Source organism: Coloeus monedula, assembly GCF_965178545.1.
Source record: "Coloeus monedula genome assembly, chromosome: 19".
Lineage (NCBI taxonomy): Eukaryota > Metazoa > Chordata > Aves > Passeriformes > Corvidae > Coloeus > Coloeus monedula.
In genome coordinates this window covers 3,168,391-3,182,287 of record NC_138799.1, presented here as the reverse complement: position 1 = coordinate 3,182,287, position 13,897 = coordinate 3,168,391, and the positions used below count along the sequence as shown (strand labels likewise).

The 13,897-nt window shown below is 42.9% G+C and overlaps 1 protein-coding gene across 1 annotated transcript in view; it reads left to right on the top strand.

Moving 5' to 3' along the window:
• Positions 1 to 2,477: 2,477 nt before the first annotated feature.
• FOXK2 (forkhead box K2) overlaps positions 2,478 to 13,897 on the top strand; it is a gene marked incomplete at its 5' end in the record, with an annotated part of 46,674 nt that continues 35,254 nt past the window's right edge. The window contains one exon of the mRNA XM_082294134.1: positions 2,478 to 2,971. Within this exon, the coding sequence (XP_082150260.1) occupies positions 2,478 to 2,971 (494 nt within the window). The remainder of the gene's footprint in view (positions 2,972 to 13,897) is intronic.

The window sequence follows — 13,897 nt, the reverse complement described above, 5'->3', positions numbered from 1 at the left end:
ACCACACCTGCACGTGGGCAGGTCGGAGTGACCTGTACCTGTGCTGTTGTGATCACAAAGAAAGTGACTAAATCTGTACCAATTTAGAAAAACATGGGCAGAAAGATCTCAGCCGCCCTCTTGAAATGAATGGAGCTTCCGACAATGGGATCTGGTGTTTGCTCTGCAGTGCTGGTCATGCAAAAGCAAACAGACCTTCTACTGGTGTTCATTTCCTTTTCACAGAGCAGCTTAGTGATGGTGGGACCCTTGAAAAGAAATTTCAGTGCAGACAGATTGCAAAACTTCAGCATTCTGTGTCAATGGCTGTGTTCTCTGTGCTGTTCTGTATGAACAGGACAGGAATTGTATCAGCTGTGTGAATTCAGTACTGCATGTTATTAATGAATTAATACAAATTAAGAAAGCTGATTCACATAACAGAAAATGTTAAAGTAGCAGCAGTGCCTTTAACTTCTGCAAACTGAGCAACCATAAGGGTGGTGAAAAGTGCTGCTGGCCTGATGGAAATTCACCTGGCTGCTCTCCCATTCTGCTGGTTTTCTCTCTCTGCAGGCATGGGGTGTGTTGGGAGATGGAAATCCATGGGTAATTCCAGCCAGCAGGGCCCTCAGGATCCCAGACCAATTGTTAGCAAAGCAGGCACAACATTTCTGTAGCCAGCAGAGCCAAGGGATAAAAACAAGCTGAGAATCAGGGAATCATAACTGGCTCTCTGATGCTCCACATTCTCTGTGCCAAACATATGTTGGTATAGAAGAAAGTCTGATTCTAAATACCAAAGTGTGGGCAAGATTTCACTAAAGTTTTCTGTAAAAGAAACCAAAGCTCTAAACTGTTGCTATATTTTACTGCATCTGCTGTGCATATGAGATTGTATAAATGGACTGAACCAGTATGGAATTATGTTGTAGCTGCCTGTAAGAAGTGCTGACACAATCCTAAGGGTAAAACTAAGGTTTGCCATCACTTTGCAGGTAGCAGGTACGGTGTTCTGTTTCTAAGCATTCACAAAATAGTTCTACAGTTGAAGGTCTGTTGACTCACATGTGCAAACCCAAAAGTTTCAATTTCAACTTTACTGCTGGATGTTTGTTAGCAGGTTGACTGGTTTTTGTCCGAAGTGTAAAAATGTTTAATGTCTTCTGAATTCACAGAATGGTTTGGGTTGGAAGGCTCCTTGAAGCACATCTCATTCCCACCCCCTGCCATGGGCAGGGACACCTTCCACCAGACCAGGGTGCTGGAAGCCCCATCCAACCTGGCCTTGAATACATCCAGAGATGGGGCAGCCACAGCTTCTCTGGGCAATTATTTTTATTAATAAGTAACAGTGAGCTTCAGTCCTGTAAAAAATGCAAATAAACAACAGCACAACCCTCTTCTCAGCAAACTGTGGTGAGGTTATGGAGCTGTTACGGTGACATGTTTGCAGTGCTTATGTTGATATATAGGCACAAATACATTTTAGCACCCTCTTTGCAGTTTATAGCCAAGAGTGTTTAACTATTTACTTTTCAGTTTTGACAGTCCCTGTAACAATGAGTATTTGGATCAGGTAAAACATTTTCATTGCAGATGCTGTATTTGACAAACTGTGTACAATTAATGCCATCTTTTTGGTAGCCTGTGACATTTTCAAGTCAAACCCAGTGCTGTGGACTCTCGCTTAGTGTTTCCATGCTGTTACCTGTGCCATCCCCTCCTGCGGGCCGTGCCCTTGGAGCAGTGACACTCAGCACTCGGCTGTCTGGGTGTTCGTGTCAGGTCACTCGCTCACTTCTTGTGCCCTAGCTCCTCTGAGAAAACTGGGACTGAGCCGAGCTGTGTGCACAAATACAGCCTGGCTTACCTGGAACTTGTACATTTGAAGCGCTAAACCGATTTTCCATGGATGTTACAAAACTCTGACAATGGGGAGTTACCTTTGGCTTTAACCTGACCCTCAAAAGGCTGTCAGATGTGTATCAGGGATCAAACTTACAGTTTTATCTTGGTTTTTATTATTATTTGTTAATATTATGGTATTTTGAGGCTAAATTGGAGCAGTTACCCAGCACGCTCCTAGAGGCTCTTGCTCACTCTCTAGCACTATTTGTCTACTAGTATTTAATTCATTCTCGATTCTTCCCCCTATCCCCCCCGCCCGCTGCAGTTCCTAAGGGCGCTGCTGGCGGAGGGCAGGTGCGGGGCCCGGGTCCCCGCCGGCGGCTGCCAGCGGCCTTGCGCAGGTGGCCGAGAGGGAGGGAAGGGAGTGCGGGGGGCGATGGCCGGCAGGGGTGGCTGTCCGGGGGCCAGCTCCGTGCTTTCCCTTCTCTCCCGGCCGGCGGGCGGGAGGTGCTGCCGGGGGAGCTCCGCCCCGCTCCCCGCGCGCGGCTCCGCTCCGCGTTTTCCGGGCCGCGCCCCTGCGCTCGTGCGCCGATCCTCGGACGTGCGGGGCCGGCGCCGCTCGCCATTGGCCGCGCCGCCGTAGCCCCATGGGCGTGCGGGCCGCGCATTGGCCCCGCGCGCTGTCAGTCACCGCGTGGCTGCGTCAGGGCCGGGTGCGCGGCCCCGTTCCCTGCTGTGTGCGGGGCCGGCGCGGGGCCGGTGCGGGCGGGGCCGCGCCTCGCTCGTCCCTCGCTAAGATGGCGGCGGCGGCGGCGGCCGCGGCCGTAGCGCGGCTCGAGGGCCGGGAGTTCGAGTACCTCATGAAGAAGCGCTCGGTGACCATCGGCCGTAACTCGTCGCAGGGCTCGGTGGACGTGAGCATGGGCCACTCCAGCTTCATCTCCCGCCGCCACCTCGAGATCTTCACCGCCGCGCCCCCGCCGCCGCCGGCCGGCGCGGACGGGCCGCCGCCCCCGCCGCAGGGGGACCCCGCGGGCGGAGCGGGGGGCGACTTCTACCTGCGCTGCCTCGGCAAGAACGGCGTGTTCGTGGACGGCGTGTTCCAGCGGCGCGGGGCGCCGCCGCTGCAGCTGCCGCGAGTGTGAGTACGCGGGGCCGGCGCTCCGGGGCCCGCCGGAGGCCGCGGGTGCACATGGCGTGTGACAGGCGGGAGCGGGCCCGTCCTGCCCGCGCCTCCTCCGGCACCGCCCGGCACCGCCGCCGTGCCCTCCGCCGTGTCCTTCCCCCGCACGCCCGCCCCGCCGCAGCCCCGCACGGAGCGCCCGGTGCGGGCTGGAGCGGCCCCGGCGCTGGCGAACAGAACCGGGTACACCCCGAGTCCTGTTTACGGGTGTCAGAGGAAACCAGCCGGGCGGTTCTTCACGGGTCTGGGGTGTCTGGGTTGAGGATTAGCGCTCGGGGAATCCTGTAGCCCCCTCGGTGCTTTGGCAGAACTGGGGGGTTGTTCTCCCTCGGTGCTCTGGGGGTTGTTCGGGTTTTGGTGGTAGTTTCTGCTGCTTTGCCTAATTTTAACGTTTTTTCTTATGGGTAAACGGAATCATCCACGTGAAATGCTTCTGCTGGCCTTAGCGTTTTAAAATGTTTTCGTTACGTGACAACAAATGTTTTAAGAGGTTTTAAACGGTAATACATTCCTTTGCCATTACCAAACATTAACTGTCTGTGCAAAATGATTTTCTAGGGCAATACGTGAGGCCTGCCCGCGACATTTAAGGATGTGTTGAACTGTAAATAAATGATCTGTGCTCTGAGGAGTCACATGTAGGAAAAGTGAAAGTGTTTTGGTTTAGTGTATTTTAGCTGCCTTGACTAAGAAATACCTAAAACGTTACGAGTGCTGTACCTTTATAATGCACATACTATCAGTGACACAGCCTTAATGCCCTATGAGCTTTTAAACTGTGTTTAGGACATTGATGCTGTGTATTTTCTGCTGTGTCTGCCTAATGTTAGTTTTCCCACCTGGTTTCTCTGTGAAAATCAAATTGTCTTACCTTGCTGCTTTCTAGGAAATGCTCATTCTGAAGGGCTTTAACAGTGCCAGTGTGTGTAGAGAGTTGTATAATCCTGAATATAGTCGGAGGACTTGTTTGACCTTTAACTGTCACTTCTATTTTTGCTTTCTGTTTTTAATGTTAATAATTATTTGGCATGTGGTTATATGAAATGTAGATCAAGTACTTTTTTTCTTTGTAAGTACTATGGTATAATATACTAATTGTAAGCACAATTGTACATGATCTGTGTTGATTTCAAACAGTCTACAATTAGTTGGAGTATTTGAGTCAGTAACATTCTGTTAAATGCTTAAGACCCGAGGAAAAAAGAAGTACTTCTTCATGCTGTCCACTGATTTGTAATTTATTCTAGTTCTTTCCATCAGTGTCGCTTTTCAAGTGGAAAGAAGATTCAGAAGGATTTTTTGTCTCACTTTTTTATTGAACAGCGATGAAAAGTTGTGTGTAGTTAAAATTTCTTCACCAGTGAACGTGGGTGGTGGTGGTGCAGGAACTGGCATTTGCTCGAGTCGGGCTGTGTTCAGAGGTGACACCATTCCTTGGGCTGTGCATACACAGCCTTCAGTTTGCAGTGAGCTGGTGGAAATGGTTATGTCCTGGTTACAAATTGTAGCTGTGTTTACTAGCCATCCCGGCTAGTAAATAAAAGGTGCCCCTGGCCCGGGGCTGGAGTCACCATGCAGGGGGGTGAGCACCACCTCCGAGGGCAGGAAGAGTCTACAGTGTCAGAGTTACATTGATAATTAAGAGCAAATGCTACTTTGTTGCTTTTGTAAAAATAAACCTGTTTCTAAAACACAAGTGTTACTGGGGTTGAATGGGGAAATAGTAGTTTCATTATTTGCAAAGCTTTTTTTTTTTTTTTAAACAGTAGTCTTCAGGCAAATTCAAAGTACTGTCTGTTCCTAGGAAGTCCTTACTGTGAATTGCTGATGGTTAATATTGTTTGTAGTCCTGTTCTTGAGTTTTGTTGTAGATTTAACTGGTCACACTGAAGGTGGTCTCCTGTATTTTAAGAATCAAACTTACTTACTTCAGTATAATGTAAACATTAATTAACAGTTGAAATGTCGTGGGAAAGCGAGTAGTTTTGGTGTGAGCTCAAGATTGATCATTGCCAGCCTCCAGCTCAAGTAATCACCAGATCTATTTTTGTTGTTGTTTAATCCTACTCTGTTGCCAGTAATAAATATGCTTTGCCTATGACTACACAATCATCGGAAATTTTAATGGCAGGTGAAGTTTCAAAAATTCAGGGTGGCCTGTTCCTTCTGTTTGTTTTTAAGTGATCCTGCAAACCAAGAATGGAGGGTCCATCTCTGTTTTGTCTATTTAATAGTGACTTACAAAGGTGCCAAGTACAAAACTCTTACAGACTTGAAATGTCTTATTTACTTGTCACTAACAATTGTATGTAGTTCAAATGTCCTTGGGTCTTTTTTTTTTGTTTGTTTCAGCACAGTGTTTAAGTATGACTGCATTAATAATGTTACTGAACTCCCTGGTTTTGGAAGGAAAAAACAGAAATACACCTTGGTAGTCTCCTGCAAAACACGCATTTTAAACATCTGGGGAAATTAAATTATCAATGTTAGAGTATACACTTACCTGTAATAAAGGCATATTTTTTCTACAGATAGAAATGTCATGAAACATGGAATTACTGTGCATTAAGATAAGTGTTCTGGTTGCTATTTTTAATGCTTCCCTGGAAGCCTCACTGGCAATTCAAATGTTGAAGTTATCAAGCAGGAGGTAATAGCAGTGGGAAGTGTGTTTTTGTTTTTGCAGTTCTTGACAGACTCCCATCCCTACTTGTGTATGTACAAACCAGCTGTCGTCTTGTGAGATGAATCAAGTGGGGGTGGGGAGAAAAGAGCCATTTTTGAGTGTGTCCAGCAAGGAGCTCTCCTGTCAGTGTCATGGCACACGTGGGATGAAAGAGGTTTCAGAGGCTCCTGCTCAAGACACCCAGATCAAAGCAGTGCAGTTATTCTTCTGCAACTACCTTTGAGATGCACAGGCTGTCCCTCTCCGGTTCGTAAAGTTCACGTTTTTTAATTGGTTTCATTTGCTGCTTGTGGAATTTCTCCTGCCTTCAGTGAAAGCATTGATTGGATATATTGCTAGGTAAATCATAACATCAATATTTGCTTTTGAGGTACTTGGCTGGAAAAATACCTTTTGTGCTGTGCAGAGCAGCGGTTGTTGCTGGAGCTGTTGTGTACAGCTTTTGGAGAGGCAGGATTCCAGACAGATGTAACTGATACAGCTGGAAAAACAGACAGACTTCTGGGTACAACTTTGCTCTGAAGGAGTGCTTTTGTTTTGTTTTGATTTTTGGGTTTCTTGGATGTGCTTTGTGTATTGGCCTTTGAATTCACAGAAATCCTGACATCTTGGGCTTGACTGTTCTGGGGCAGTGTCTTACTCATTTTGACAAACCCATAGATTTTGTGTTTTAGTCACCACTTTTGGTTTTGCTTTTCTGGAAGCAGATTTGTGATTCATAAACAAGATACCATGAACATAGGAACAGCGTTTTAAAGTCAGAGCAGAGATGCATTTAGTCCATGACCTGCCTTCAGGAGTGGCCAGTAGCAGATGCCCAGGAAGGAGCATAAAAATGGATTAAGACAAATGGTTGTGTTTCCCTTGGTTTTTGTTTTGGATCCAAAGTCAGAGTTTAAGTCTTGTTGAGTTAAAATAATTTACTGCTTGCATTTTTTTGCTCTCTTTTTTTGGTTGTTGAGTTTGGGTAAACCTTTTCTATCTGCAGTGTCTTTGGGTAGTGAATTCCACAGTGTAATTGGAGCCCGTGTTGGGAAAAATATCTCTTTTTGCTGAGTTTTTTGAACCTGACGCCTGGTAATTTCATTTGATCCAACTGAAGCTCTTTTATAGTAAGAGACAGTAAATAACTCTCCCATTCTGTCATTCATTCTGCAGACTTCTTTACATTACTAAGTGTGGGTGCTCTTACAGTAAATGACATCAAGTGCATTTTACTTTAGCGTAACGTTTACTGACTAATGCTAAGTCAAGCCTATATAGCTGAGAACTATAATTTTATTTGTTTGTATTCTCTTGCTTTTCCTCCTCGTAATGCAGAGGGCTGAACCAATAGTTTTGGTTTGGTCTTGTAGTCTGGAGCTACAGACTGGGGTTATTGCTGCCTTTAAGCAGTAGAAGTTTTCCTGCTGCTGAAAGTTGGTCGATTCCGAACAAGCATCAAATGTATCTATTCCCTGAGTAAATTCTTTGGAAAAGTTAATTATGTTCAGTGTAAACTGCACAGGAAACTGTGCAACAGATTGTAAAGAGCCTCAAATTTATCAGTGCGCTTTCTTCTGTCATCTAATTGCAGTTACTTAAATTATGTGTGAAGTTGTGATGTCTGTTGTTGGAGCTGTGACTGCACATGTGCTCCATGGAAATTTCTCACTGGAAACATCTGCAGTTTGGCTTCACAGTGGAGGTGAAAGGATCATAACACTTCTTTGGGTAGTGTTCCTTGGTAGCTGAGGAAGAATGTGCATTGCTTGGTTTTGGATTATGGTTTATGTTCTAAAGGTTTTCTTATGAATAGAACAGTTAGATACTTTGAGCAATCAAAAAACCACATTTTTTCAAGGAATTTGTGTTAATATATTCTTGCAGTCTGTACTTACAGAGTGTTGTAAGTCCCTCAGGCCATGTGGGCACCTGCTTTCTCCCTTCCTTGACACCACTCTTGACAGAGACAGTGGCTCGTGAGGGCGACAGCTGCCCGAAATGTTCGGGAAACCTTGTGCTTGATTTGTGTTCAGAGGTGTATTTTGGAGCTCCATACCGGCTGTATTAAAACTATCTATTACAAATTACCTCAGAGCATAAAACTAGGGAACATTGGACTTGGCTGTGACTTGACAGAATCAGACTCCAGAAACTTTTATTTACTGTCTCTGGCAGACACTGATCCTGTGCCATAGTGACTAATAAGGTCAACAGGGCTGTGTTTATAGGTGGGTTTTTGGCTACTTTAAAGTAGGATTTGCAAATGTCAAGCTCAGTAGAAGTAGTGTTCTCACTTAAGCAGATCTGATTGAAAAGGAGCGTGGGAGGACGAAGGTAGAGCACATATGATTTGAAATGAAAATAGAGATGAGCGGGAAGTTTCTATAGTAATAATTTGTTTTACAGTTGTTTCTGTCATCTCTTTTTTTTCATATTTGCCTTTCAATTACACACACCTTCTGAGTGATTTTTTTTGTTGTTGTTAATAAAGCAGTGTTGCAAATTGTCAGACACCAATCAGGTGATTGAGGTAAAGCTTAAACAGTTTATATTTGGATTAATTCACATGCGATATGATTTTTCTGTTGGTATGATTGCTATGTATATGAAATGTCCTTACCCAATTCTACAGTTTTACTGATCTTACAAATGTTCTTACATCTGTAGTTAGCTACAGGAGTAGGTACATTCTTTGTGTAGTTTTATGAAGTACTACAAACTGGAAAATCATCTTTGTAGTTCTTTATCGTCTGTAAAGTTCCAGTTCTATGATAGAAGCAAGATTAGTGTAATTTTGGAAGAAAGGTGCAAAGTCAGTATTAAAACTGTCTGTTCCAAGAATCTGCAGTTGAAAGAGAGTTTTGAGATTCTTACTTCAGTTATAATAATGAGGTAGGAGATATGCAAATGAAATCATTCTTTGCATTGATTAAATCAAAATACCAAGGTGCCATGTTTGACTAGTATGATACACTTAATCAATAGCAAAAGTAGTAAGTTAAATGAGCTAATAAAGAAAATATGTTAATCTTCCACCATGGCTTTTCAAAATAAACATGTATTATTGATTTGCTTATAGTTAGGTCAGGACACTGTCTTATAAATACTCCTCCATGAAGGTAGATGTGTTTTAGAGAATAATTCTGCTGTGGAGGAGTTCTGCTGCTCTTGGGTTTTTCTTTTTATTTTTTTGAGCATGTGCAATTGTCATGGACAAAGCAAAAGATTTTTTTGCAGTCATGCCTGAGCTATCCAAAATAAGATTATGCTTCTCATTTGCTGTATTTTTCAATGAATGCAGCAACTCGTCAAGACATCTCAAGTCCCATTAACTTATATAAAATTATGTAAAATGCAGGGAAAAATACAATTTCAAAGGAAATCATGGATTTGTCATGTGGTGTGAGGCCATGGCTTTTGCAGTTATAAGGAGTTTTCACAACAGTTCACTAATAAGCTGCTGTCTGTGCTGAAATACTGGGAAGGTGGTGGGTTTATCTGCTGCCTTGCTTGTTTTCATGATAAAAAGTTGATGTGTAGTGACATTTGTTTCCTGCGACTTCCTGCCTTTAAGGAGTTTTTTGACCTAGATAAAGCAGTCAGAGGGGAGGAACCATATTTATTCTGCAGCTATTCCACGTTGGATGGTATAGGAAATAAATGTTCCGTTCTCCAGTTAAGATTTCCCTCACTGCTGTTCTGTCACTGAAGGGAGCTGAGGCTTCAGTGAGTTACACTCAGTGAACACTTGCAGAGCTGGTGCAAATTTTTTGACATCATTTTTTACAGGGCAGAAGAAGGTCTGTACATGCTTGGAGTCTGTTTCTTCACGTTTGTGTGTGTGATTCTGCTGCAGCCCCTGCACGTGCAGCTCTGTCCTCTTAGGTTTTGCCAAGCAGGAGCTTGGACAAAGCACTGTCTCCGTGTGTGCCGGTGGGAGGAAAAGTTTCAGTATTCAGAATTTCAGAGTGTCTTAATGAATATTAATACGAACACAGCACCTTTGTGTTTGTCCATGTGCACCAAATGAAATGAAAACCCTGAGCCCATTGACAAGCAGTTCTGTCCATCCAAACGTTCCTGTTGACTTCAGCAAAGCAGCTCCTGTGGATAAGGATGCCCATGGAATTGAGCTTTTGGGGAACCAGAGCAGTAAAGTGAAAAAGCTGAAGTCCTGTCATTATCAGAGTGTTAAGAAGTGGAACAAAATTGGTATAAAGTTGACTGGAATTAATTTTAATTCAGTGCTGGTTTAAGGCTTAACTTTAAGAATTACAGAAGAAAGCTCCAGCCAAAGCCTTGCTGAAAGCAGAAGTGACTTCAGTGTTAGATCAGACTGCTCAGCACCTTGTCCATTTGGATTCTCTGGGGACGGGGGTAGCTATAACTATATAAAATGCTTCATGTAACTACAACCCCATATTGAAAAAAAATACTGTCTGTGTTCCCAACAGCAGAACTTTCAGAATGCACAGGCTGGTTAGAATAATGTGCAGCTTAGTGCTAAATCGTGGTAAGAAATACCTGATCACTACTGGATTTTGTGTGGTGATCTGGAGTAAATGCAATTACTGATAAATATTTACCGTGTTGTGAACATTGTCCTCACAAATAATGTGGGCAAAAAATAGAATGAATCAATTTAAAAAAACCCCAAAACTGTCATTTGGAAAAGTACACAGGGCAGAACTGTAGAGTGAAAGCCATGACTGTAGAGAGATCATGAGATGCCTGTTCTGAGATGATGTGTCAAAGCATTGATGTGATGACTGTGTGGAAATTGGGGAGTGGCAACGGGTGCTGGAGCTTCACATCGTTCTGGAATCAGTTCTGTGTTAAAGAATCTTGCAGAACTGCAAGGATTTAAGTGGAGGGTTGCTAAAAAGAATTGAAAGCTGGAAGAAGTCCCAAAGAGTGGGGGACATAAGGGGTTCAGTATGCTTGTTTTATCCAAAAGGAGTGTGAGGTGGATGGGTTGGTGTAGATCATTTCTTGGGGCTGAATTAGAGTACTAAAGCTCTCTAATGGATCACACACACTCTGGTGTGGAACCAGAGGCTGTAAACTAAACTGTCAAGGTTTGAATTAAGCTGTGTTGGAATAGTTTACTTTCAAGAGTGGTGGGATATCTATCTCACCGTCTTCCACTGATAAACAAAAAAATAACCTTTGCTGTAGTCAGACCTAGTGATGAGGTGCAGAGCAGGTATGGCTGGGTGACATATCATGGCTTAGGGTTACAAGAGGTAAAGCTGAAGCTTCTTTACTTCCTCTGCAAGTCTTTTTTAATAAACTGTCATGGGGTTATAGCAGGAGACCATTTTATTACGTGTTTTAACAAAGAGTCAATATTTATCCTGGGTTTAAATTAAATTTACTTCTGAAGCATCAAACATGCAGTTGGGCATTTGTTTATTTACACTTGCCAGTAGTGTTCTCACACTGGTGTTGATGCTTTTGTTCACTGGGTCATAGTCTTTGTATTGGAGTACACTGTACTGTTTCAGAGATAATTTTTGTGTAATATAAAGTGTTTCTGTGAAAATTTTTGTTCTTCAAGTAAGTCTTAGATGCAGCTCATGAGGTATAAGCTGCTTAATTCTTGTGTTGATAAGAAATCAGGGTAGTGTATAATGGAAAGGGTGTTTATACCTTGTAGTGAACTTAAATTCAAGTTTTTTAAATCACTTAAATGAAGATTAAATGCATGGTTTTGATTCAGAAGTGGTGTGGATGAATTAGTGTATTGATAGAAGTTACTTTTAGATTCTGATTTTCATTGATGTGTTCCAGTATGGGAGCAGGTATTTTGCCTACCCTCTTCCTTCTTTTCTTCCTTTTTTCCCTGTCACACCTGGGAAAAAGTAGTTTAACTTTCTTTGAAGCATCAGTTTCCTCAAAAAGATATAGCTGAAATGTTGGTGTTTTAGCACAGTGTACAATACATGTTTTACTACCTGTAAGGTAAAAGTCTGATTATTTATGAAGATATAAACACAGTTTTCTAGCTTTTGTTTGTTTGTTTTGATGTTCTCTGTTGTTTTTTAAGACTGAGAATACAGGAAAAATTTCATTTATCACTTTGTATTGTCCTCTGGACATATTTGGGTGTTGTAGGCAGAATATAATTTGAGCAGAGAAGGCCTAGACATGCAGTTTATACACTTCCGTAGTAGTCAAGCTTGTTAGTTACAGTCAGTGCAGTAAACACCAAGGGAACTAGTTGGGAAGGATAAATGATGGAAGCTGGCTCTTACAGAAAAGAATTTCCTTCCTTGGGTGGTTCCACAGTCTTCTGGCCTTTCTAGACAGGTGAAGAAGGCCTGCAGAGCAGTGAAGGAGACAGAGAAATAAGATTTTTAAATGAGTAAGGCTTAGAGAAGAGAAGGGTGAATTTATTCACATGAAATTCTCTGTGGGGATAAGTTCAAATTTGAACCAGAGCAAACTGATTATTCAAGTAAGTAAAAATAAGGGTAAAGAGGATAAATGCTGTCAGGCACAGGGTGGGATTCTTGGGGTTGGCATCGTGCAGGGCCAGGAGATGGACTCTAATCTGTGTGGGTCCCTTCCAGTTTGGAGTATTCTATGATTGATTTTAGCATCATATCCTGTACAGATTAGAAAAATGGAAGAAGACAATTCAGGTAATACATGGGAAAAATGAGGACACAGGCCCAAGGTGTTTTGTTTTAGAATATGGGCAGGATATTCTGAGGTTTGTAGTTGTGTGAAGTATAAGGGTGTGCTAGGAGGCTTGAAAAAAGATGGAAGATTAAGATCATATCAAATTTAAGAGCTGAGGCTGAGAAGCAATACAACTGTTAGCCTTATAGAATGTAAGGAGTCTCTGACTTGGATATTTAATTGGGGATATGTGATTTGGAAGGATCTGGGGTTTTAATTTTTGGGTACATGGGCTGTGCTTTGGTGAACATCTGAGCTAAGGTTTCACTGCTGCTGTAATGGAGCATGGGAGGGAAGGTCTTGTTTTCTGCCGTGCTCCTGGCTGCAGGATGGCCTGTTCTTGGAGCTCATCATGTTGATGATGAGATGTTGAGAAGTTCATCATGTTTAGATGTTCATATGCTGCTGCTGTCTGCTTTTTTTGCTGTTTTTGGGTGCTTTGCTGTTGCATTGAAGTGGCTCGCAGAGAGGTCTGGCAGGCAGTGGAGTTGGCATGAAGTATGTGGTGGGCCTGCACAGACTTTGGGCAGCAGTCAGCTGGCTGGGACTTGTGGAATTGTACATTAAGGAGTTGCAGTTATAAGAGCTGTTAATGCTATATGAAATAAAAATGGAAAGGAAAAGATTCAAAACAGTGTAAGACCAAAACTAATTTTGGTGTACTAAAAAGCACTTGCAATGTAATGTAAAAATGTTTCAATCCTAAAAGTTCTTGTGACAGCGTGCTTTTTGGTAAAGGGATATGTTAAATTAAAAAATTTTTTTAAAAAGGTGATTCTAAGTAGATAGGATGATGACATGACTCAGTGGTGTCATACCTTAGGTTAATCTGTGCTTTCTGGATCTCTGTTTTTATCTCTCTGTAAATGTGAATACACAGAGCAAACATGAGAGACAAAGGGGTATGAGTTCCTTGGCTGCAGATCATCTCGTAGCAGAGGACAGAGTTAATGTATGGTCTGCATTCCATATACTGAATCACCCTGGCTTCTGCCTAAATCCAGGCTTTGCTGCACAGGTCACTAGTCCAGTTGGTGGTATATTGTGCAGTAGTGGAGTTACAAGCTCTAGGGAAAATTGAACATTAAGGATATAGTGGCGGTAGATGGTATTTTTCAAAATGTTATGTGTTGGTTTTGTTTGTAGTGTGTGTGGGTCCCAAAAAAAGCCCTTTTATCTCAGAAATAAGACTTCTCTATCTGTAAGGCAGGCAGGTGAGTGACTAGAGTTTGTGCAGCATTCTATGGACTGCCTGAAAGAAAAGCATTATTTTGAAGGTAATTGTAAAAACTTTACTGATTTTTTACATGTCTTTCATTGCAGGGACTGCGTATATGGATAGTACTTTTTCAGAAAATACATAAATCTGCTGAAGTTGACAATGCAGGTAGATCACACGTGGTTTGGATTTCCTGTGGTGTCTTTTGAGGGCCTCAGCTTGATAGGTTGTAGAAACATCTCAAACAAAGGTGTGGTTTGGAGAGAGTTTTTGCTTCTTTATGCAGGACAGCAAATCCAGAGTGCCA